Source organism: Panthera leo, chromosome A3 (genome assembly GCF_018350215.1).
Source record: "Panthera leo isolate Ple1 chromosome A3, P.leo_Ple1_pat1.1, whole genome shotgun sequence".
Taxonomy (NCBI): Eukaryota; Metazoa; Chordata; class Mammalia; order Carnivora; family Felidae; genus Panthera; species Panthera leo.
In genome coordinates this window covers 25,556,086-25,580,762 of record NC_056681.1, presented here as the reverse complement: position 1 = coordinate 25,580,762, position 24,677 = coordinate 25,556,086, and the positions used below count along the sequence as shown (strand labels likewise).

Genomic DNA, 24,677 nt, shown 5'->3' with positions numbered 1-24,677 from the left:
CAATTTCAGGATTTGAGCCCTGTGTCGGGCTCTGCACGCTGATTGCACATGGAACCTGCTTGGGATTCTCTCTTTCCCTTTTTCTCTCTCTGCCCCTTCCCTGCTCTATCTCTCTCAAAATAAAAAAATAAACTTAAAAAAAAAAAAAAAGAATAACTACTCAAGTTACTTTGACTGTCTCCAATATTCTATGTTAACATCTTTTAGGTTTTTTTTCATGATACCCACAGAATGACATAATGTTGGTAGTGAATGGTCCAAGAATGACTGCTCAGTGCCTACTAATAAATAATGACATTTCAAAAACTCCAAGTAATAACTGACCCAGTAATCAAAAATCCCAACAAACCAAAGCCCTGGACTAGATGGCTTCATAGGCGAATTCTACCAAACATTTGAAGAAGAGTTAATACCTATTCTTCTCAAACCATTCCAAAACAGAAAAGGAAGGAAAACATCCAAATTCATTCTATGAGGCCAGCATTATTACTTTGAAACCAAAACCAGATAAAAACACCATTAAAAAAGAGAACTACAGGGGCGCCTGGGTGGCTCAGTCGGTTAAGCATCCGGCTTCAGCTCAGGTCACGATCTCGCGGCTTGTGAGTTCGAGCCCCGCGTCAGGCTCTGTGCTGACAGCTCAGAGCCTGGAGCCTGTTTCAGATTCTGTGTCTCCCTCTCTCTCTGACCCTCCCCTGTTCATGCTGTCTCTCTGTCTCAAAAATAAATAAATGTTAAAAAAAAAAATTTAAAAATAAAAAAGAGAACTACAGAGGTGCCTGGGCGGCTCAGTTGGTTAAGTATCCAACTTCGGCTCAGGTTGTGATCTCACGGTTCCTGAGTTCGAGCCCTGTGTTGGGCTCTGTGCTGACAGCTCAGAGCCTGGAGCCTGCTTCAGATTCTGTGTCTCCCTCTCTCTGCTCCTCCCCTGCTCGTGTTCTCTTTCTCTCTCAAAGAATAAACATTAAAAAAATTTTAAAAAAAAGAAAAAAAAAAAAAAAAGAACTACAGGCCAATATCCCTGATGAATACAGATGCAAAAATTCTCAACAAAATACCAGCAAACTGAATTCAACAATACCTGAAGCAAATCATCCATCACAATCAAGTGGAATTTATTCCTGGGCTGCCAGGATGATTGACTATTTGCAAATCAATCAATATGACACATCAGATCAATCAGAGAAAGGTTAAGAACCATGTAATCCTTTCAATAGATGTAGAAAAAGCATTTGACAAAGTACATTACACAAAGCATTAAAGCATTAACAAAGTAGGTTTAGAGGGAACATACCTCAACATAATAAAGGCCATATATGAAAAACCCACAGCTAATATCATCCTTAATGGGAAAAAACTGAGAGCTTTTCCCCTGAAGTCAGGAATTAGACAAGGATATCTATTTTTGCCACTTTTATTCAACATACTTCTGGAAGTCCTAACCACAGCAAACAGACAACAAGAAGAAATAAAGGTATCTACATCAGTAGGAAATAAAACTCTCACTATTTGCAGATGACATGATACTCTATATAGAAAACCCCAAAGATTCCACCAAAAAACTGCTAGAACTGATGAACGCATTCAGTAAAGTTGCAAGATACAAAATCAACATACAGAAATCTGTTGCATTTCTATACACCAATAACAAAGCAGAGAAATTAAGGAATCAATCCCATTTACAAATGCACCAAAACAATATAAGATACCTAGAAATAAACCTAACCAAAGAGGTGAAAGACCTATACTCTGAAAACTGTAAAACACTGATGAAAGAAACTGAATGACACAAAGAAATGGAAAGACATTCCATGTTCATGGCTTGGAAGAACAAAGATTGTTAAATGTCTCTACTACCCTAAGCACTCTATACATAAGCAATCCCTATCAAAACACCAACAGTGGCACAAAAACAGACACTCAGATCAATGGAACAGAACAGAGAACCCAGAAATGGACCCAGAAACATACGGCCAACTAATCTTTGACAAAGCAGGAAAGAATATCCAATGGAATAAAGACAGTCTCTTCAGCAAATGGTGCTGGGAAAACTGGACAGCGACATGCAGAAAAAGGACCCTGGACCACTTTCTTACACCATACACAAAAATAAACTCAAAATAGATGAAAGACCTAAACCTAAGACAGAAGTCATCAAAATCCTCGAGGAGAAAGCAGGCAAAAACCTCTTTGACTTCTGCTGCAGCAACTTCTTACTCAACACATCTCCAGAGGCAAGGAAAACCAAAGCAAAAATGAACTATTGGGACCTCATCAAAATAAAAAGCTTCTTCACAGCGTAGGAAACAATCAGCAAAACTAAAAGGCAACTGACAGAATGGGAGAAGATATTTGCAAATGATATATCAGATAAAGGGTTAGTATCCAAAATCTATAAAGAACTTATCAAACTCAATACCCAAAACACAAATAATCCAGTGAAGAAATGGGCAAAAGACATGAATAGACACTTCTCCAAAGAAGACATCCAGACAGCCAACTGATGCATGAAAACATGCTCAATATCACTCATCATCAGGGAAATACAAATCAAAACCACAATGAAATACCACCTCACACCTGTCAGAATGGCTAACGTTAGCAACTCAGGCAACAACAGAAGTTGGCGAGGATGCGGAGAAAGAGGATCTCTTTTGCATTGTTGGTGGGAATGCAAACTGGGGCAGCCATTCTGGAAAATAGTATGGAGGTTCCTCAAAAAATTAAAAATAGAACTACCCTACAACCCAGCAATTGCACTATTAGGTATTTATCCAAGGGATACAGGTATGCTGTTTCCAAGGGAAACATGCACCCCAATGTTTATAGCAGCACTATCAACGCCAGCCAAAGCATGGAAAGAGCCCAAATGTCCATCAACGGATGAACGGATAAAGAAGATGTGGTATATACATACAATGGAGTATTACTCGGCAATCAAAAAGAATGAAATCTTGCAATTCACAACTACGTGGATAGAACTGGAGGGTATTACGCTAAGCGAAATTAGAGAAAGACAAATATGACTTCACTTATGTGAGGACTTTAAGATACAAAACAGATGAACAGAAGGGAAGCAAAAATAATATAAAAACAGGGAGGGGGACAAAACATAAGAGACTCTTAAATATAGAGTACAAACAGAGGGTTGCTGGAGGGGTTGTGGGAGCGGGATAAGCTAAATGGGTAAGAGGCTTAAGGAATCTATTCCTGAAATCATCGTTGCACCATGTGCTAATTAACTTGGATGTAAATTATAAAAAAAATTATACAAAGTAAACTCTAAAAGAAAAAAAAATTCAAAAGGCAAAAAAACACCAACATCGTTTTTTTTTTACGGAGCTAAAACAAACACCCCTAAAATTTGCAGGGAACCACCAACCAACCCAAATAGCCAAAGCAACCTTGGAAAAGAAAACAAAGCTGGAGGCATCACAATTCTGGGCTTCAAGTTATATTACAAAGCCGTAGTAATCAAAACAGTACAGTACTGGCACAAAAATAGACATATAGATCAACAGAACTGAATAGGAAATCCAGAAATGAACCCACAACTACACAACTATATGGTCAATTAATCTTGACAAAGCAGGAAGAACGTCCAATGGGAAAAAAGACAGTGTCTTCAACAAATGGTGCTGGGAAAGCTGGACAGCAGCATGCAAAAGAATGAAACTGGACCACTTTCTTACATCACACACAAATATAAATTTAAAATGGATGATGGAGCGCCTTGGTGGCTCAGTTGGTTAAGCATCTGACTTTGGCTCAAGTCATGATCTCATGGTTTGTGTATTTGAGCCCCACGTCAGGCTCTGTGCTGTGCTTTTTTTAATGGATGAAAAGACCTAAATGTGAGGTTCAAAACCATAAAAATCCTAAAAGAGAACACACGCAGTCTTCTTTGACATCATCTGTAGCAACTTCTTTCTAGATATAACTCCTGAAGCAAGGGAAACAAAATCAAAAATAAACTATTGAGGCTACATCAAAATAAAAAGCCTCTGCATAGCAAAGAAAACAATCAACAAAACTAAAAGGCAATCTAGAGAATCAAAGAAGGTATTTGCAAATGACATACACATAAAGGGTTAATATCCAAAATACATAAAGAATTTATAAAACTCAACACCCAAAAAAACAAATAATCCAATTAAAAAATGGGTAGAAGACATGAATAGACATGTTTCCAAAGAAGACATACAGATGACCAATGGACACAAGATGTTCATCAGCACTTATCATCAGAGAAATGCAAATCAAAACTATAATGAAATGTCACCTCACGACTGTCAGAATGGCTAAAATCAAGACACAGGTGTTGGTGAAGATGTGGAAAAAAAGGAACACTCATGTATTGTTGGTGGGAATACAAACTGGTGCAGCCACTGTGGACAACAGTATGGAGGTTCCTCAGAAAGTTAAAAACAGGGGCGCCTGGGTGGCTTAGTTGGTTAATCATCTGACTCTTGATTTCGGCTCAGGTCGTGATCTCACAGTTTGTGAGATCGAGCCCCACATCGGGCTCCATGTTCACAGCACAGAGCCTGTTTAGGATTCTCTCTCTCCCTCTCTCTCTGCCTCTCTTCCACTAGTGCTCTCTCTCAAAATAAATAAACTTTTAAAAAAAGGGTTAAAAATATAACTACCTGAGCATGGTGGCTCAGTTGGTTAAGCGTCCAACTTCAGATCAGGTCATGATCTCATGGTTCAGGAGTCTGAGCCCTTCATCAGGCTCCATGCTGGCAGTGTGGAGCCTGCTTGGGATTCTTGCTCTCTCCTCTCTTTCTGCCCCTCCCCTGCTCGTGCTTTCTCTCTCAAAATAAATAAATAAAAACTTTAAAAAAGCATAACTACCTTATGATCCAGCAATTATACTACTAGGTATTTACCCAAAGAATACAAGAACAGTAATTCAAACGTCCAATACAAACACTGTATGATTTCATTCATAGGCAGAATTTAAGGAACAAAACAAGTAAAGGGAATAAAATAAGAGAGAGACATATCAAAAAAAAAAAAGACTCTTAATTATAGAGAACTGATGGCTACCAGAGGGGAAGCAGTAGGGGGATGGATTAAATAGGTGATGGAGATTAAGGAGTACACTTGTGATGAACACAGAACAATGTATGTAAGTGTTGATTCATTATATTGTACACCTGAAACTAACATATTAGTTGTATATAACAGTTAACTAAACGGAATTAAAACAAAAACATAAAATAACATAAAAACAAAAAGAAATAAATAATAAAATAATAAAATAAAATCACACTATAAAAAATCAGAAAACAAAAACAACCCAAGTGATGCCAGACCTAAGGGCAAAGAATGAACTGACAGGCAGAAAAAAAAGGTCCATGAGGGAAATCCTCAGGTAAAATATGACAATAAAGTAAGGACATAGGCACTGAGTCAATTCATTAAACCGAAATATTAGAAAGATCTAGAGCAGCTTTTCCTGAAGAGTTCCCTCCATCTTCCCCTCCTTCAGTCTCTAACTCCTAGGGTCCAGGGTACAAAATCAGAGAGGTTAGCAGTATCCACAGCAAGAACTGGGTTGGAAAACACTTAACACAGAACAGACTGTAGGGAAAATCCCAGAAACACTAACCAAGACAAAAGTGAAGTAAAAGAAGAGAGACAAAGGAACCACTTTACTTGCGGTAAATTTAATGACTATAAGAGCTGTTCACATAACAGCAAGGAGACACATTTTCCATTTGACATGAAGTTGCTTCACCACTTGCAGCTTGTCTCCAGAGCGTCATTACCTCTTTCTTTAGTGACCAGTCCTATCTCCCTTCCTGTCAGGAAGGACAGCCCATGTCAACTCTAAGGCCATCTACTCAGGTCAGCAATATGCTGAGGAGTCCTTCAGGGTGGTCCTGCAGAGAACATGTCCTTTAAGTGTCTGAGAGCTGGTGGACGTAATCTGAAAGAAAATCAGTCAGGAGAAGACAAAGTAAGCAGGACTGCACTTGAGAGACTTAATGCGGAGCCTCCAGAGGAGAGGCCACCAATAGAGATCTAATGGAGGTGGTGTCAGGCCAACAGAGACTGCATGGTTCCCATGTGCCTCCAATCCTGGAAGGAAGAGATATCTAATATCTAATGCAATGGTAATATGTATCATTGAAGAAGTCTAAATTAGTTCAGGTCCAAACTGCTACTTCTCCCTTTTTTCTTGGGAGATAGATGGCTCTTCTCCAGCACCAACCATGAGTTTCTGGTGTGGGCTGCCCATCACAGATCCTGTCCTCCTAACTAACCCCAGGGACAAGCTTTGATCCAGGCTTACCAGTCAAATTCTTCCTTAAGATATTTATGGCCCAAATTTGGTGAGAAAAGCTGTTCTTCCTCCCTGGGAGCTGAACGCATGTGGCCCCAAAGGAGATTTCAAGAGAAGACTGAAAACAAATATGTAAACAAAGATGACAACAGGCACTGAAAAGTGTTATGATGATAAAAGGGGCTAATGTAATAAATAATGACAAGAGCAAGCAGAGGGAACCTGCTTTAGCTTCCCTAAGGAGAAGGCCTCTCAAGGAGGTGACAGTTCAGAGAGAAACTGAAAGTTAAAAAGATGGCAGTCACGTAAAAATCAAGAGTCTCCCAAACAACACAACATGTACAAAGCCTCTCACTAGAACTTGGTCTGAAGGGCAAAAAAGAGGACACCAAGGCTGGAGAAGAGAGGAGTAAGAAGAGTGGAGGGGACATGAGGTTAGAAAGGTGGGTGGGACAGATCATATAAATCCTTGGACATGGTGCATTTCATGCTGGCTCCAATGAGAAGCCACTAGAGGGCTTAAGCAGAGGAATGAGTGATCTGATTTAGAAAGACCCCAGCGACCATGACTACCGTAGTGCAGACAGACTAGAGGAGGGCAAGAATGCAAGTGGGGAGGGGAGCCTGGGTGGCTCAGTTGGTTGACCATCCAAGTTTGGCTCAGGTCATGGTCTCAAGGTTTGTGAGTTCAAGCCCCACATTGGGCTTGTATTTTTGGCTTGAGCAACTGAGTGTGCTCAGAGGGGCTCGCTGCCCCTCCCCTGCTCGTGCACTCTGTCTCATACTCTGTCTCTCTCTTAAAAATAAAATAAACATTAAAAAAAATTAAAAAAAAAAAAAAAAAAGAATGGAAGTGGGGAATCTAAAGCCTTAGGAATTCTCATGCACTGCTGGTGGGAGTGCAATAGGGTACAATTACTTTTAGCTAGTTCTATCATACACCCTATGACCCAGCAATTCTAAGCCATATACCCAACAGAAATGAATACATATGTGCACAAAAACACATGTACAGAAACATTCTCAGCAATTCGATTCATAACAGCTCTAAAATGGAAACAACCAAAATGACCATCAACAGTACAATGCATAAGCAAATTGTGGGTACATTCACACAACATGGATATATATAATCACAAATGTACTGCACAACATAAGACTGAGGAAAAGAAGACAAGCACCAAAACTACATGCTGTATGATTCAATTTTATAACAATTAAAAATAGGCAGGGGCGTCTGGGCAGCTCAGTTGGTTAAACGTCCAACTTTGGCCCAGGTCATGATCCCACGCTTCATCGGTTCAAGCCTTGCATCAGCCTCTGTGCTGACAGCTCGGAGCTCAGACAGAGCCTGGAGCCTGCTTCAGATTCTGTGTCTCCTTCTCCCTCTGCCCCTCCCCTGCTTGTACTGTCTCCCAAAAATAAATAAATATTTTTTAAAAATTAAAAAAAAATAGGCAAAGCTGAACAATGGTATCAGAAATCAGAATGTAGGGAAGAGAAGTAACTAGTAGGAACATGAGGGTCTCTGAAGTTCTGAAAATATTCTATTTCTTGATCTGGGTGGTAGTTACATGGATAGGGTCACTTTGTGATAATTCATCAAGTATATAATATGGGCAATTTTCTACATTTATGACATGCTTCAATAAAATAATTCATCTTTAAAATACAGAAGCAAAAAATCATAAGAAGCCTACTGAAATCTCCCAGCCAAGAAATGATGGTGGCTTGGAGATGGAAAGAAATGGGTAGGTCTAAGATATATTCCAGAAGTGAGCTGAAACAGATGTACAGGAAAGTTGAGTATCTAGGACATATCCTGTATTTTTGGCTTGAGCAACTGAGTGTGCCATTTACTGGGATGGGAAGGGCTTGAAAAGAAGAAAGGTGTAGTAACGAATTCATTCCAAGGGCGCCTGGGTGGCTCAGTCAGTTGAGCATCCGACTTCAGCTCGGGTCATGATCTCATGGTTCATGGGTTCGAGCTCCACAACCAGCTCTGTGCCAACAGCTTGCTCAGAGCCTGGAGCCTGCTTCAGATTCTGTGTTTCCCTCTCTCTCTGCCCCTCCCCTGCTCATGCTCTGTCTCAAAAATAAATAAAAAAACACTAAAAAAAATGTTTTTTTTTTTCAAATTCAACTCAAGGTGCCCTTTCGATGTTCAGACTGAGAAGAGATTTTTATTTTACTAAAGAATTTCTCCTGGAGTGCCTGCATGGCTCAGTTAGGCATCTGACTTTGGTTCAGGTCATGATCACACAGTTCATGAGTTCCAGCCCCGCTTCGGGTGAGCCCTGCTTCTTTCTCTCTCTCTCTCTCTCTCTCTCTCCCTCCTGGGATTCTCTCTCTTTCTCTCTTTCTGCCCCTCGCTCACTTGCACTCTCTCACAAAAAAAAAAAGAATTTCTCCTGGAAGAAATTTCACTCCCCCAAATTATCCAACCCAGCATCCATCTCACAACGCAGGCCAAAAGCCCAAAAGGACACCTTACCTTCACCAGCACATAGTCCCCAGGCTGAGCTCTAACCCTGACCCCAGAGTTAGAAACATCCTCCATCTCTACATTAGGGAAGATCACTTTAAGGTTTCCATCATTCCGGCCACACAGGTCAGTGGCAGAGCGTTTACTGTGCTGCAAAAAGAAGAGAAGAGAGTTTACAAATCTGTCACAGTTATCAGTTCTCAGACGGCAGAAATTATACCTTCTCTGTCTCAGAACCCTAAGGGTTTTACTCAAAGAGCATTCCTTAATCAAGGAATCACTTAAGACTACAAAGGGGCACCTGGCTGGCTCAGTTGGTGGAATATGCAACTCTTGATCTCGGGGTTCTGAGTTCGAACCCCATGTTGAATGTAGAGATTACTTTAAAAAAAAAAAAAAAGACTACGTGTTTACTGCTGCTCAGCAACAAGGACAGCACATGGCACACTAGAGAGACTCCATAAATTTTGCTAACTATCTGTTTAAATGACTCAATCAGTCTTTCATTGCAGAATTACCTTCCTTAGGAATGGACTTCCAATAGTCCTAAAAGCAAGAACATATGGGTGATACACTTAACAAACTGACTTTCACTTTATCCGGTCTCATAGTAACCACTCAGGAATGTTCTGGGGTTGTTTGGCCTAGGTTACTTGCCGTAATGAATAGGCAGACATGAAGCCAGAGTCTCCATCACAACATACAGAAGACAGGGTCAGGACAATAATAAAACCAGTATGATGGTATTAACTTCTAGAATACATACAAGTTTTTCTCTTCCAGCCATGATGAAATGTCAAGAATCAAATTTATTCTCTGGCCTTAAACAGAAACTGGACAAAATATATGAAATCGCTATTTTCAGATACTGAACAACAGACTGTGCAAGACTGTGAAGCCAAGAAAAGGAAAACAAATGAGATGAGCCCTCCAATCACCCTTGTGTTTTGCCAGAAGGCATGTGTCAGACCAGGGCATGCCAAGCAGGCAGGAAGATCTTGAGGCACACCATAGTGGTTCTCTCTGGATTTAGGAAAAAGACATCAGAGTTCAGGGAGCCTGCAATAGATAGGAATTGTGGAGCAAGTTCTAAAGACAAGGGAGCTAAGCAGAAAAAGAGCTATAGAAACATGCACAGGGATCCCTTGAGTCTTTGCTGAATGTTTATCACAGTGAAACTCCACAAAGTCAGGCAAAAAAAGTAACCAGGGAACTGTCAGCAGATGTGTTTCCAGAGCTCATGCAGGGCTGGGAATCACAACTTATCACAATCACAATTAATGACAGTCCTCATTGATTCCTTGGGACATGCAGTACTAATTCCAGAAAGCCACCCCTTAGCAATGAGGCTAAACTATTCTTGGGATAAAAAAGCTTTCCCAACAAAACCTGAAATCGAGCCCTGACAGGATCAAACTGAACTGCAGGTAACATAATCACCTATCAGAACAAAGCCCAACACAAAATCCAGACCTTAAAAATTAGTATCACGATGTTAAATGTCCCATCAAAAATCAGTGGCTATGCCCAGAAGCAAAAAATGTTACCTATAATAGGAGAAAAGTTTATCAAAAGAAACAGACCAAGAAATGATAGCAATGATGGAATTATCACAAAAATAATAAACCAGTTTTTATGATTACATTCAAAGGAAATTAAGTTTCAAAGGAAAACAAGAATACAGGAGACAAATAGAAGGTATCTGAAAAGAACTAAATGGACCTTATACAGACCAAAAATACAATATCTAAAATTAAAAATTCAATAGGTAATAGCAGATTACACACTGCCCAAGGAAAAAATAGTGAACCTGAAGACAGAGCCAAAGAAACTATCCAAAACAAAGCACAGAGGTATAAAAAGCAGAAAAAAATGAACAACCTCAATGACCTACAGAAAAACCTTTTTATAAGTGGTTGGCCATATATGTAACTGGAGTCATGGAAGGAGAGGAGAAGCAGTGGGGGTGGGTGGCAGGAAGCAGGAGGAGTACAGAAAAAATATCTGAAAGAGCACCTGGGTGGCTCAGCTGGTTAAGCATTCGACTCTTGGTTTCGACTCAGGTCACGATCTCATGGTTTGTGGGATCGAGCCCCACGTCAGGCTCTGCCCTGACAGCACAGGTCCTGCTTGGGATTCTCTTTCTCCCTCTCTCTCTCTGCTCCCCCTCCCCTCTCAAAATAAATAAATAAACTTAAAAATATATATATATGAAAGATAATAGATGCAAATTTTCCAAATTTGATGAAAATTATAAATTCACAAACTAAGAAGCCTCAACAAATCCCAAAGAAAACACAAAGGGATAAACACAAAGAAAGCCATGCCAAGACACATCAAATTTCTAAAACCAGTGATAAAGTAAATATCTTTAAAAAGCAGCCAGAGAAAAAAGGAATTTATGTACACAGGAAGAAAGATAAGGATGATTGCAAACTTCTTGTCAGAACCAAGTAAGTCAGAAAACAACAGAATGATACCTTTAAAACATCAACTTAAAATTTCATACCTAATAAAAAATTTTTTTTAAAGTGAAAAGACATTTTTTTCAGACAAACGACAGCTGAGAGGATTCATCACAAAAAGATCTGCATTACAAGAAATGTTCAAAGAAGTTTGTCAAGCATAAAGATAATGATACCAGACAGAAACCTGAATGTACACAAGGAATGCAGAACGACAGAAGCAATAATTAAGTGGGGACACAGGAAAGAGTTTTTTCTTGTTTTTAAAAAAGTTTTTTTTTTAAAGCAACTGAGTATTGTACACGGTGATGGACTGATGGCGGGCCCTTCTCTGTGGGCCTCTCACAGCATACCCGCGCCAGAGGAGTGTGCAGCCCTGAACCACTGCCCTGCCTCCTGACTGATGGGCTGTGAACACTGACGGGGGCTCTACAGTTGATTATTCAAAGCAAAAATATCAACGTGTTTTGGGACACAGAAGTAAAAATCTATGACAACGATAGCACAAAAGGGGAAAAAAGGATAGGAGTATATTATTTTAAGGGTCTTACATTATACATGCTAGGTGATGCCCTGTCTGGGGTTAAAACAATTGGCCAGAGACAATCCAAAAGGTAATCTGTTCTTAGAAAATCAAGCTCCAATGTCATGCTATATTCTTTAGTAACCAAAGACAGAGGAAGGAGTTTAGTTCTTAAACTAATTACTACTTTAGGGAAACGGCAGTCAGGTAAGATTTAAAAAGATTTCCCACTATCTCCCTACAAAACACTTACTAGTTACAAAAGGAAGATGAGTACCTTTACAGTCAACAAGCCTAGCAGACACAACCTTAACAAAACGTTCAAAACGAGATGCTTAAAATTAACATCACCAGTAATGAGACCAGCAAAACCGTACACCACCCAGGACACAAATAACACATTTCTCTAACATTCCGGCCTAAAAATACATAACCTCAATCTTATCACAGGGAAACTTCAGACAAACTCAAATTAAGGAATATTCTACAAAATAACTGGCCTATAGGGGCACCCGGGTGCCTCAGTGGGTTAAGCGTCAAACTCTTGATTTCAGCTCAGGACATCATCTCATAGTTCGTGAGTTTGGGCCCCACATTGGGCTCCATGCTGACAATACAGAGCTTGCTTGAGATTCTCTCTCTCCCTCTCTCTCTGCCCCTCCTCTGCTCATGTGAGCATACACATTCTCGCTCTCTCTCTCAAAATAAATTTAAAAACTTAAGTAAATAAATAACTGGCTTGTAATCATCAAGTGTCAAGATTGTGAAAGTCAAAGAAAGACTGAGGAACTTTTCTAGACTGAAGGAGACCAGACAGACATGAAATTAATGCAACATATGATACTGAACAAACTCTTTTTTCCTATAAAGGGCAGTTCTGTGACAACTGGAGAAACTTAAACAGGGTTGGGGGACTGGATCGCAGAAATCTAACAAGGTAAATTTCCTGATCTGGTGGTTGCACTATAGTTATGTAGGAGAATGTCCCTATTTATAAGAGAGAGAGATATATTACAGTATTAGAGGGGAGGTGAGGGCATCATCGGGTCAGCAACTAACTCTCAAATGAGTCAAGGAAAAAAAATTCTTGGTACTGTATTGCAACTTTTCTGTAAGCTTATAATTGTTTTATAATAAATTTTTAAAAAGACAGCATGATTCCATGATTTGAACCAACCATAAAAGAACATTTATGAAACAAAAAGGGAAATTGGAACACTGACTAAATATCTGACAATATTAACAAACAATTATCGATTATTTCAGATATGATAATAGCCTAATGTTGGGTTTTTTTCTTAGAGTCCTTCTCTTTTAGAGAGATATATACTGAAATATTTACTGACAAAACACAATGTATATGTATAATATGATGTATAAGTATAAGGTACTTGCTTCAAAACAATCCAAATTGGGGGGGGGGGGGGGGGGGGCACCTGGGTGGCTCAGTTGGTTAGACCTCAGACTCTTGATTGTGGTGATTTCATGGTTCGTGGGTTCAAGCCCCACGTCAGGCTCTGCACCAACAGCACAGAGCCTGCTTGGGGATTCTCTCACTCCCTATCTCTCTGCCCTTCCCCAACTCACGGTTGGGCTCTCTGTCTCTCTCTCTCTCTCTCTCAAAGTAAATAAATAAATAAACTTAAAAAAAAAAAACAATCAACGCATCTGGGTAGCTAAATTCTCTCTCTCTCCCTCTGTCTCTGCCCCTCCCCTGCTCACACACACTTTCTCTGTCCAAATAGGTAAATAAACAAAAATAAATAAAAGCAAAAGGTTTAAAAGAAAATAACAATCCAATGGGGACAGTAAAGATGAAAAAAGATTAGCCATGATTAACACTGTATTGACAGTTGTTGAGGTTGGTTAATGGGTATGTGGGCATTCATTATACTGTTCTCTCTATACCCATATATGTTTTAAATTCCCCATAATTAAAAAAGGGGAAGGCTGTTGTTTAGAGGTTCTGGAACGAAATAGCCCTGAGTCAAATTCTGGCTCTGCTACACAAGCTGTATGACCTTCAGAAAGTTATTCCACTTCTCTGAGTCTCTGTTTCTTCATCTCATAAAAGGACTAATAATTAGCACTACCTCCAAAACCGTGGTAGGACTCAATGTACCAACGACATAAAGTGCACAGTTCCTGGCAGACAGTAAATGCTCAGTATACATGAGTTATCATCAACTTCTCTGCCACTCTGGAGATAGCAACCTGATGTTTTAAACGAGCCAGGACTAGAGGAAAGAAAGTCTCCTCTAAGAGAAAGTAAAGACTCCCAACTGCTAGCCCTGAAAAATCCATTTATTCTCTAACCCCGAGTCATGGCTTATGCTAGATGCATAAGAAAGAATCTTGTTTTGATTTATTTAGTTATGACAGGTTTGCTGCAAGGCTAATGAAGTCAGGGACACAGAATAGTAAACTTTGAGTACTTATTCATTCATTCAAAAGATAAGTACGCTATTCTGTGCCAGACTCCATGAAGAGAGCTGGGAATACAACAAGACCTAATTCTTACTGGATAAAATGTAGACTGCTAATAGACATGTACATACCTCCAGAATCACAGCTGACACCCTAAATCACAAGGTATTTAGTGAGGCAAAAACCTTTTGGGGTATTACACTAGCTCAGCATCACTAATCGGCCAACTGCTGGTCTAGACCACAGGAAGATCCCCTAGCCCAAGATGAGCTGACCAAGTACCCGTCCTGGAAATCTGAGCTGGGGCTGAGAGACACAACTGTGACCCATGAATAACGAGAACCGTAACATGTAAACATAGGAACTACACAGCTGCTGTACTCACTCTGCAACAAAGATGAGGAAGCAGGAAAAGCTGCTCTAAGTAGACAAGAAAGCCTGAAGGGCTTCCCAGACTGGGTACAGTCCTTTCTAGACACCTACAGTATTCGTGCCCTTGGGCTCCACAAGACACCCCTGAAGTCTTATACAAAAGATTTCTTTTTGGCTTAGGCTGAACGGCTTAAAGAAATTTCTGTTACTCACTACTAAAGAGTCCTAACAAACACAGATACCAGGTAATTGGTGGCTTTGATGCTACCACATCCTAAGGCATGAAACAGGACTCTCTCTTCTCAATCCAGGACTTAGGAGTCACAGAAAGGGCCCATCTCTCTCCTTCCCTTCCTCTCCAATGGCTGCAGCATGTAGCTTCGTAAAAGGTCAGCTCCCAAACTTACCCCTTATTCCATGTGTTTAGTGCTCTGACGGTCAGGTTCCCCAGCTTGACCACAGATGCCTATAGGAACCCCAAACTTTCTGAAATACAGTACACTTCTAAGAAAATGTGCTTTTAAAAAAGGATTGAAGGGACGCCTGGCTGGCTCTGTTGGTAGAGCATACAACTTTTTGATCTCAGGGTTGTGGGTGAGCCCCACGTTGGGTGTAGATATTACTTAAAAAATAAATAAATAAATAAGATCTTGGGGCACCTGGATGGTTCAGTTGCTTAAGCATCTGACTCTTGATTTCAGCTCAAGTCATGATCTCATGGTTTCTAAGATTGAGCCCCGCATCAGGCTCTGTGCTGACCGTGCAGAGCCTGCTTGCAATTCTCTCCCTCCCTCTCTCTCTCTGCCCTTTCCCCACTCACATGCATGCATGCACACACACTCTCTCTCTCAAAATAAATAAATAAACATTTTAAAAAATTAAAAAAGAAGGATTACAGACAAACTGATTCTGAAAACATACATATGATACTGCTTCCAGAAAGATGGAGCAGACATACTTTTCCTTAATCTTTCTGCTGCTAAGCACAAAAATATCTTTTAAGAATGAAGGAGAGAGGTGCCTGGGTGGCTCAGTCGGTTAAGTGGCCAACTTCAGCTCAGGTCATGATCTCATGGTTCATGAGTTTGAGTCCCACATCTCTACTGTTAGCACAGAGCCCGCTTTGGAACCTCGGTCCCCCTCTCTCTTTCTGTCCCTCCCCCATACTCTCTCACTCTCTCTCAAAAATAAACATAAAAAAAAAAAAAAAAAAAAACAATGAAGGAAAAATCAAGACATTCTAAGATGAAGAAAAACAGAGAATCTGCTGCCAGAGTGTCTAAAAGCTGTCTAAACGGACAGGAAAAGATAAAAGAAGGAAGCTTGGAATATCAGGAAGGAAAAAAAACACATAAAAACATGATTACCTATGTAGAAAATCCCAAAGAAACTGCCAAAACAACTCCTAGAACTATTGAGTTCAGCAAGGTCACAGAATACAAGATAAACCTACAAAATTCAATTATTTCTGTACAATATAATGAACATCTGAAATTAAAAATACGATAGCAACTAGCTATTTGCTATTGGAGCAAATAGCTTAAAAAAAAAAAAGACACTTAGGTATAAATCTAACAAAATACATACATATAGGACCTGTACACTGAAAATTACAAAAACTCTGACAAATCAAAGATGATCTAAATAAAAGGGAAACATATTGTGTTTTAAAACACAAAAAACATTGGTGTGCCTCTTGATCTGGATTCAGGCCATGGTTCAAGCTCAGCATCTGGCCCTGCACTGACAGCGTGGAGCCTGCTTGGGATTCTCTCTCCCTCTCTCTCTCTGCCACTCCCCTGCATGCACTCTTTCTTTCTCTCTTTCTCTCTCAAAAACAAACTTTAAAAAACAAAACACAAAAATATATATGTATATACATATGACCTTACCCCCTCCACCAGCACTAGCTGGGTACAACCCACAGAGGCCATGTTGGCTTTTGTTGCTTCTTCTCGAAAGACAGTAATAAGCTCCTCCAAACGCCTTAATTTCACCTCTTCTGGAACATCATCTTTCAGCCTGTGATATGCCCTGGTCTTCTATAAAAATAAAAAGAGAGATGGAGGTCACCAAGGACTCATAGAATCCTTTTTTTCCCCCGCACTGAATCCACTCTTAAGGTACAGAGGACCAGGTTCATTCCACTTGTAAGTTACAGATATGTACAAGAACCCAAGCCACACCAGGAGGGTTCTCTAGCTCTAAGAGCATTCTAAGACAAGAAGTTTACTATGCAATAAAGTCACATTTTTCTAAGGGTTAAATTCTAAATTTAGCACATGAAAATTGTAGATTCAAAATTGTTCTTGATGTATTTGTAGGATACAAATATAAGCTTTAGACAAATGTAACATATACTAAATAACTCATGTACCAGGTTACTCAGCAGCACTGTTTATAGATAAGACACAAGATGCAAAGCAACCTAAACGTTTACCAATAGGTCGTTAGTAAATGAATTATGCTTTATCCACACAACAGAATACTGCACTACTGTAAAAAGACTGTGATAATTCCATATGTATTGATATGATTGCTTTCCAAAACATACTCTTAAAAAAAATAAGGTACAGATCAACATATAAATATGTTTATAAATACATGAAATATCTCTGGAAGTTTACAGAAGAAGTTCCTAAGAGTGATGGCCTTCAGGGAAGGAAATGAAAAACCAGGCAACCTAGGAAGAAGGAAGAACAAGAACTTTTCATTGCATACTATTTTGAACTTTCGAATTTTTTAAAATGAACTCATATTACCTAGTCCAAAACATTTTTTAAAAGGAAATTTATTCCAGGGGCGCCTGGGTGGCTCAGTCAGTTGACCATCCAACTTCAGCTCAGGTCATCATCTCACAACACACAGCCTGCTTCGGACCCTCTGTCTCCCTCTCTCTCTGCCCCTCCCTGACTGGTTCTCTTTCTCTCTCTTTCTCAAAATAAATAAATAAATTTCAAAAAAAAAAAAAAAGTACCTATAAAAAAAAGGAAATTTATCCTTGAAAAGCCTTTAAATTGTCTAAAATCATGGCATGCATACACGTGTGTATATGTGTGTGTATACACCTATTTTTTTTTTAAGGTTTTATGTACACAAGCTTATATAACACAGTTGGGAGAACCACTGAGCTAGATAAAAGTATGGAATAAGAGGAAAACCTATACATCCAAATATGGACATTCAAACAAACTGGCCTTTGAGAAAACTACCAAATCCACAGAGGAAAATGGCGAATGGGTTTACTCTATTTTGTCTTATTAACAACAACTTGCCCCTATTGTGCATTTACCATTACCAAGCACTATTCTCATTTCACAGGTGAAAAGACCAAGGACCTTTCTCAAGATCACACAGTTATTAAGTGAGAAAGGTACAATTTGAGTGCTTGCTCTCATCCACTAGACGACTTCAATCTTTATAACCTTAATCCTAACCTAGAAATTAGATCCCAAAGTAAACACTCGTATTCAATGCCCATAAGATATGCTTCCACCACACAATGAAAACCCATTTCCCAACTCTAGCATTACAAAAAATTTATCTTACATATTTATGTCCATGGAAGAGTAACAAAATGGAACCCAACATCTACTCTGAAGCTTCATCTCTGAAATAATTATGTAAGAGACCTAAATATATACAATGGCCTACTTACGCTGCCTACAGAACACTAGGCAGTGGGCTTTAAAAGACATGAATTAGGGGGCGCCTGGGTGGCTCAGTCAGTTGGGCGGCTGACTTTGGCTCAGGTCATGATCTCGCGGTCCGTGAGTTCGAGCCCCGCATCGGACTCTGTGCTGACAGCTCAGAGCCTAGAGCCTGTTTCAGATTCTGTGTCTCCCTCCCTCTGACCCTCCCCCGTTCATGCTCTGTCTCTCTCTGTCTCAAAAATAAACGTTAAAAAAAAAAAATTTTTTTTTTTAAATAAAAAATAAATAAAAGACATGAATTAGGTTGGCTGATGGCAGCTGAATGACAGTGGTGGCGAAGATCATGAGTTCCATCATTCATCAATCAGCCCTCCTGATCGGCCATCCTCCTCAGCCTCCAGCCCAAACACAAGGAAAGACACCCCTGAGCTGACTGGAGGGATGAGGAATGACCCATGGAAATTCATCCCTACCATCAAGAAAATGGCAGCAGAACGGAACTATCCCCTCTCTGCAAGAAATACACATTACTCTCCCATTCCTTCCTTATATCCTTCTGCTTTGTTTTCCTGGAAATCTGTGTTACAGGAAAAACTCTAAAGTGGTATCAGTAGGTTCACTTGGCCTAAAAAAATGAAAACTAAAAATAGCTGAGGATGGCTAGGAGGGCAACAAAATGCATCTGTAAGACAAATCACATCTGTAAGTCAAAAACGTTCTGCATGTTGGGAAATTATTTTACCCTTATAGAGAACAGCGTCCTCCCTCCACAATGGCATCCCTCCCTTCATATTAAAATTCTAGACGATCTAAACATAATTTAAAATATTTTAATGAAGACAAATATTGTCACAACTGATTCACTTTCATCTCAAGTTGCTGAATTATATAAAATAGGCTAACTAGAAAAAAAAAGAATGAGTGGTAAGATCCTTGTAGCTTCTCAAGGACTGCCCTGCTGCCACTTTCTTTTCTTGCCAGTTGTCTACAATCAACCAGACATGGGTCAGGAATTCTGTCAGTGCCAGCACAGAAGTAGCTTCTCCCTCATCCCAGGGCTGACCTGTCTCATACTGTAGGCAAAGAGGAAGCCCATGTTATACTGAACTTCCCGAAGCAAAGACACCGTCTGGAGGTGATCTTCCTCTGTCTCACCACAAAAGCCAGCAATGAAATCGCTGCTGAGGCTCACACCTGCAACACATGACAAAAGACAACATGTCACTGCAGCTTACGTTCAAGAGAAGCCTTTCACTTGTGGGTTACAGAGAGAGAGAGACAGCAATTGTACACCTTCCCTGGAGTACAAAGTGACAGTCCATATGCAAGTGACAGAACAGTCATTATGGAGCAAGGCCTGCTTATCTAGAATGTTACCACGCCAAAGCCTGGCTTCTCAGTCTATATTCCCCTCAGCACAAGAAAAGATATTTTTACTTCACATGTTGGATTTAGGGACACAGCAGGAACTCCACATTTTCAAACTGGTCCTGCTTTTAATGGTGAAAACTTTGCAATATCTCATATAAACATATACTTTTGAAGCTAGTTTAACACAAAGTTTATTTAAGACCATAGAGGGGAACCTGGGTGGCTCAGTCGGTTAAGCGTCTGACTCTCCATTTCAGTGCAGGTCATAATCTCCCGGTTTCGTGAGTTCGAGCCCTGCATCAGGCTCCGACAGTGCAGAGCCTGCTTGGGCCTCTCTCTCTCTTCCCCTTCCCTGCTCACGCTCTCTCTCAAAATAAATGAATAAACTTACAAAAAAAATTTTTTTAAAAGACCATATAAACAATAACTACTAGTTACTAAACAGTACTAAGTGCTATATTTTCCTATTTAATATATTTAATTATTCCAACAATCCAATAACATACTATCAACTCTATTTTTTTTTTAAGTAAACTCCACACCACACATGAGGCTTGAATTCAAGACCCCCAAGATCAAGAGTCACTTACTCTACCGAATGAGGCAGACAGGCACCCCTTATTAACTTTACTTGATAGATGAGGAAACTGCAGCCCAGAAAGCCTCCACGCTATCCTGCCCCTCCAAAATGAAAAGTATTTATGCATAATACAAGTTAACAATAATTAGAAACTTGGAAACAAATGTAAACATTGTCAACCAAATCTAAATTAAAAGACTACTACAAAGTAATTCTATTAGAAGGGAAAAGAGAAAAAGAAGTTATGATAATAGGAATTACCTCTAAGGACAGTTTTAAAGATATCAACTGTCCCCAAATCAGAACTAATGTAGACCATACCTGCCAGCTAACAAAGAAGGAACAAGGTCTCTCCCATATGTTCAGAAACACAAATATTGTAGAAAAGAAATCTCTGGGAGATCTGGGTGGTTCAGTCGGTTGGTGTCAGACTCATGATTTCGGCTCAGGTCGTGATCTCACGGTTCGTAAGATCGAGCCCCGCATTGGGCTCTGTGTTGACAGTATGCAGCCTTGCTTGGGAGTCTCTCTTTCTCTCCTTCCCCTGCTTGCACACGGTCTCTCTCTCTCAAACTAAACAAATAGGAGCGCCTGGGTGGCTCAGTTGGTTAAGTGTCTGATTCTTGGTTTAGGTTCAGGTCATGATCTCACAGTTCGTGGGTTCAAGCCCCACATCAGGCTTTGTGCTGACAGCCCGGAGCCTGCTTGGGATTCTGTCTCCCTCTCCCTCTGACCCTCCCCTGCTCGCTCTCTCCCAAAAATAAATAAACATTTTTAAAAAATTTTTAATAAAATAAAAATAAATAAAAAAAGAGAGAGAAATCTCTTTAGCATTGAGGCCACAAGCTGACACCTTTGAGTATATCTAGCAAGACCAAGCCATTAAAAAACCAAAAAAGAGTAAAATAAAAGAAAGAGAGGGGCGCCTGGGTGGCGCAGTCGGTTAAGCGTCCGACTTCAGCCAGGTCACGATCTCGCGGTCCGTGAGTTCGAGCCCCGCGTCAGGCTCTGAGCTGATGGCTCGGAGCCTGGAGCCTGTTTCCGATTCTGTGTCTCCCTCTCTCTCTGCTCCTCCCCCGTTCATGCTCTGTCTCTCTCTGTCCCAAAAAAATAAATAAAAAACGTTGAAAAAAAAAAAAAACAAAAAAAAAAGAAAGAGAAAAATGAAGAGGAGGAACGGAAGTATAGAAGGTAGTCCCTTTTTTTCATTAAGGTAGTACCACAGGCATTGCCTGCATCTGAAAAAAGCATTGTGGTCACTGGTACAGTAATGTGCTCAGCAGAATACATTTCTTAAATGTACCTGGAATAGATTCTCTGATATGATGAACTAACTCCACATAAGCTTCTCTTGAGTATCTGCAAGAAGGAACAAAAAAAGGCTTAGATGAACCAATCTTCTTTAAATGAATGCTGTAAAAAGAGAACATTATGCATTACCACATATAATCACTTCTTATCCACATAGGACAGTACAAGCGTAGGTTAAAGTATCCAGAACAGTCCTTTTGATGCTAATCCTGTAGTGTAACCTAATCTAGAGCCCATGATTCTTTAGTTCAAGAACATACATTATTTTAAATAGCCTTTTTAAAAATATAAATAAGTAGCCTTTTATTTTTAAGGTTTATTTATTTTTGAGAGAGAGAGAGAGAGAGCGCGCGCGCGAGCAGGGGAGGGGCAGAAAGAGAGGAAGACACAGAATTTGAAACAGGCTCCAGGCTCTGAGCTGTCAGCACAGAGCCTGAAGTGGGGCTTGAACCCACAAAACGTGAGATCATGACCTGAGCTGAAATTGGACACTTCACTGAGTGAGCCACCTGGACGCCCCAATAGCCTTTGATTTAATAAGTGAAGACAGATTAAATATTTAAGAGGATCTCTACGGGCACCTGGGTGGCTCAGTTGGTTAAGTGTCTGATTCTTGGTTTGGGCTCAGGTCATGATCTCATAGTTCATGATATCAAGCCCTGTGTGGGGCTCTGCACTAACAGCATGGAGCCTGGAGCCTGCTTGGGATTCTCATTCTCTCTCTCTCTCTCTCTCTCTCTCTCTCTCCTTTTGTCCATCCCATGCCCGAGTGCACGCACTCACTCTCTCAAAATAAATAAACTTTAAAAAAAAAAAAAAAAAAAGATCTCTAAAACTGCCAATGTGGAAAACAAGGCAAAGCACTAGTTCCACACAGCCTGCCATTTGTCATCTTATCTTTTCAGTCTTATCTCTACAGTACATATTAGTCCCAAAGTAAGTGAACCAGAGACGCGTTTAAATTCTAACACTTAAAAGAATTTTTTTTAAGTTTATTTACTTATTTTGAGAGAGAGAGAGCAAACACGCAAGTGGGGAAGGGGCAGAGAGAGACAAAGAGAAAGAATCCCAAGCAGGCTCCAACCACCAGTACAGACCCTGATGGGGTGCTCAAACTCACGAACCGTGAGATCATGACCTGAGTCTAAGTCAGACGCTTAAATGACTGAGCCACCCAGGCATCCCTGGCCTAAAAAACTTTAATGTTAAAAGCTAAAGGATTAATATTTCAAAGAGTGTGCCACACAGTAAATACTTAATAAAAAAAATGCTAAACAAATGAAATGAGTGATCCAGTCCTTAGTCTATACTTAGGGAGTAAATAGAAACAGGTTATAATGTCCATGGGTTTATTCACATAACAAATATTGACTGAGCAGCTACTATGTGCTATACACTATGCTGGTTCTTAGACACTCTGTGGTCCTTAAGAAAACATGGAAAGGTGCAGGATGCTCCCTCCCCCAAGCAAGTCTGACCCCCTCCGCATGGCCTCCAATACACGGCTGCTTCCACTCTGGGCTGGTAGGTGGATCTGTTTACAGATGTTGTCTCTCTCATGAATCAGCTGCAGAACCTGATCAAACAGAACACATTAAAGGTCATCACAGTCTCACCAAAGAATCCTGCATAAAGGAATACCACCCCCACTGTTTCTTAATAGGCTGACTTTTTGTTTTTTAAAGAGCTTTAATGCTTTTTTTTTTTTTTTAACATTTAGTTATTTTTGAGGGAGAAAGAGACAAAGTGTGAGCAGTGGCGGGGCCAAGAGAGACAGAGACACAGAACCCAAAGCAGACTCCAGGCTCTGAGCAGTCAGCACAGAGCCCAACGTGGGGCTCAAACTCACGAACCGTGAGATCATGACACGAGCTAAAGTCAGACGGTCAACCGACTAAGCCACCCAGGTGCCCCTCTTAAGAGGCTGATTAAACCAAACACATGAATTACCCAAATCCTTTACTTTTGCTCAAGCCATGTTGTCTGTCCCAGACATTTCCCCTGATGGCATCTCCGCTTTCAAAAAGTGACGCAAGCAAGCAGAGGTCAGATTCAAGCCATGGGCTGACATGGACAAAAAGGAAAACTGGTATTTGTTTCATCTAACTTCCAAACTAATTAGCTACTTTAAAAGACACCATCAAGAAACTGGAACAAGGAAAAAATATTTGAAAAAATACACTGACAAAGGATTTGTACCAAGAATACATAAAAAAAGTTTTACAACTCAGTAAGAAGACAATCCAGTGAGAAAAAAGTAGCAGTGGGGCAAAAAGACAGATGTTTCACCAAATCAAAAATACTTTAAGGGGCGCTGCCGGGTGGCTCAGTCAGTCAGGCGTCTGACTCTGGCTCGGGTCATGAACTCGTGGTTCGTGAGTTCAAGCCCCGCATCAGGCTCTGTGCTGACAGCTGAGAGCCTGGAGCCTATTTCGGATTCTGTGTCTCCCTCTCTCTCTGCCCCTCCCCGAATTGTGCTCTGTCTCTCTGTATCTCAAAAATAAATAAACATTATTTTTTAAAAAAAAGTTTTTTAATTTTTTAAAAACTTTAAAAAAAGGCTTCACATGTAGGCTATACATTCTATGCTTTACTAAAGCACTTGGTAAATACCTTCCATACAATATACCTATTTCTCAACCCCCCACCAAAAAGCAGGAGGCTATTATTAACCTCATTTTACAGACGAAGAGGACAAGATGAAATAGTCATACCTACTAATAAAGCAAGGGAAGAGCTAGGATTTAACTCACATCTTGTCTCAGGCCAAAGTCTGGACTGTTTCCCACTGCAACATATCGCCTCCCTTTCTGTCCTTCCCATAAAATCTTGTAATAAAACCTCTCTCCACAGAGTCCTCATGGTCCCAGGTGACCTTAACTTCCCAGAATATCAGTCCTATCTCTATACTTGTGGTGAGAACAGCATAACATAAAACTTGCCAAAATCACTATGTTGTACACCTGAAACTATACATCATATACATATAGTGTGTCAACTATACATCAATTACAAAAAAAAAATTTTTTTTTTTAAATATATCAGTCCTATCTCTGCCCCAACACTGGTGGACTTTAACTCTGGTGGAATCAAAGGGCAATACACCACAAGATCCCCTGAGCAAGATTCAAGGACTGCTGTATCCCACTGGGTCCAGCCTTTGTCAAGCTTACACATACTGATAACAGCTTGGCA

The 24,677-nt window shown here is 40.1% G+C and overlaps 1 protein-coding gene and 1 non-coding gene across 6 annotated transcripts in view; one reads left to right on the top strand and one right to left on the bottom strand.

Annotated features, from left to right (window-relative positions):
• The window catches only part of CDK5RAP1 (CDK5 regulatory subunit associated protein 1), an 85,184-nt gene that overhangs the window by 40,017 nt on the left and 20,490 nt on the right, over window positions 1-24,677 (bottom strand). For 4 of the 5 annotated variants that reach the window (XM_042931228.1, XM_042931230.1, XM_042931227.1 and 1 more), the window contains 5 exons: window positions 22,961-23,058; window positions 21,475-21,530; window positions 19,284-19,414; window positions 16,460-16,609; window positions 8,790-8,930 (listed from right to left, as the gene is read on the bottom strand). In XM_042931228.1, coding sequence (XP_042787162.1) covers window positions 8,790-8,930; window positions 16,460-16,609; window positions 19,284-19,414; window positions 21,475-21,530; window positions 22,961-23,058 — 576 coding nt within the window. Of the gene's footprint in view, window positions 1-5,349; window positions 5,939-8,789; window positions 8,931-16,459; window positions 16,610-19,283; window positions 19,415-21,474; window positions 21,531-22,960; window positions 23,059-24,677 lie in introns of those variants that run through there. The other variant, XM_042931229.1, reaches the window with a different exon arrangement.
• On the top strand, window positions 11,546-11,682 carry LOC122216751. Its single transcript, XR_006201094.1, has one exon. It is a non-coding gene; the product is annotated as a small nucleolar RNA SNORA42/SNORA80 family (small nucleolar RNA).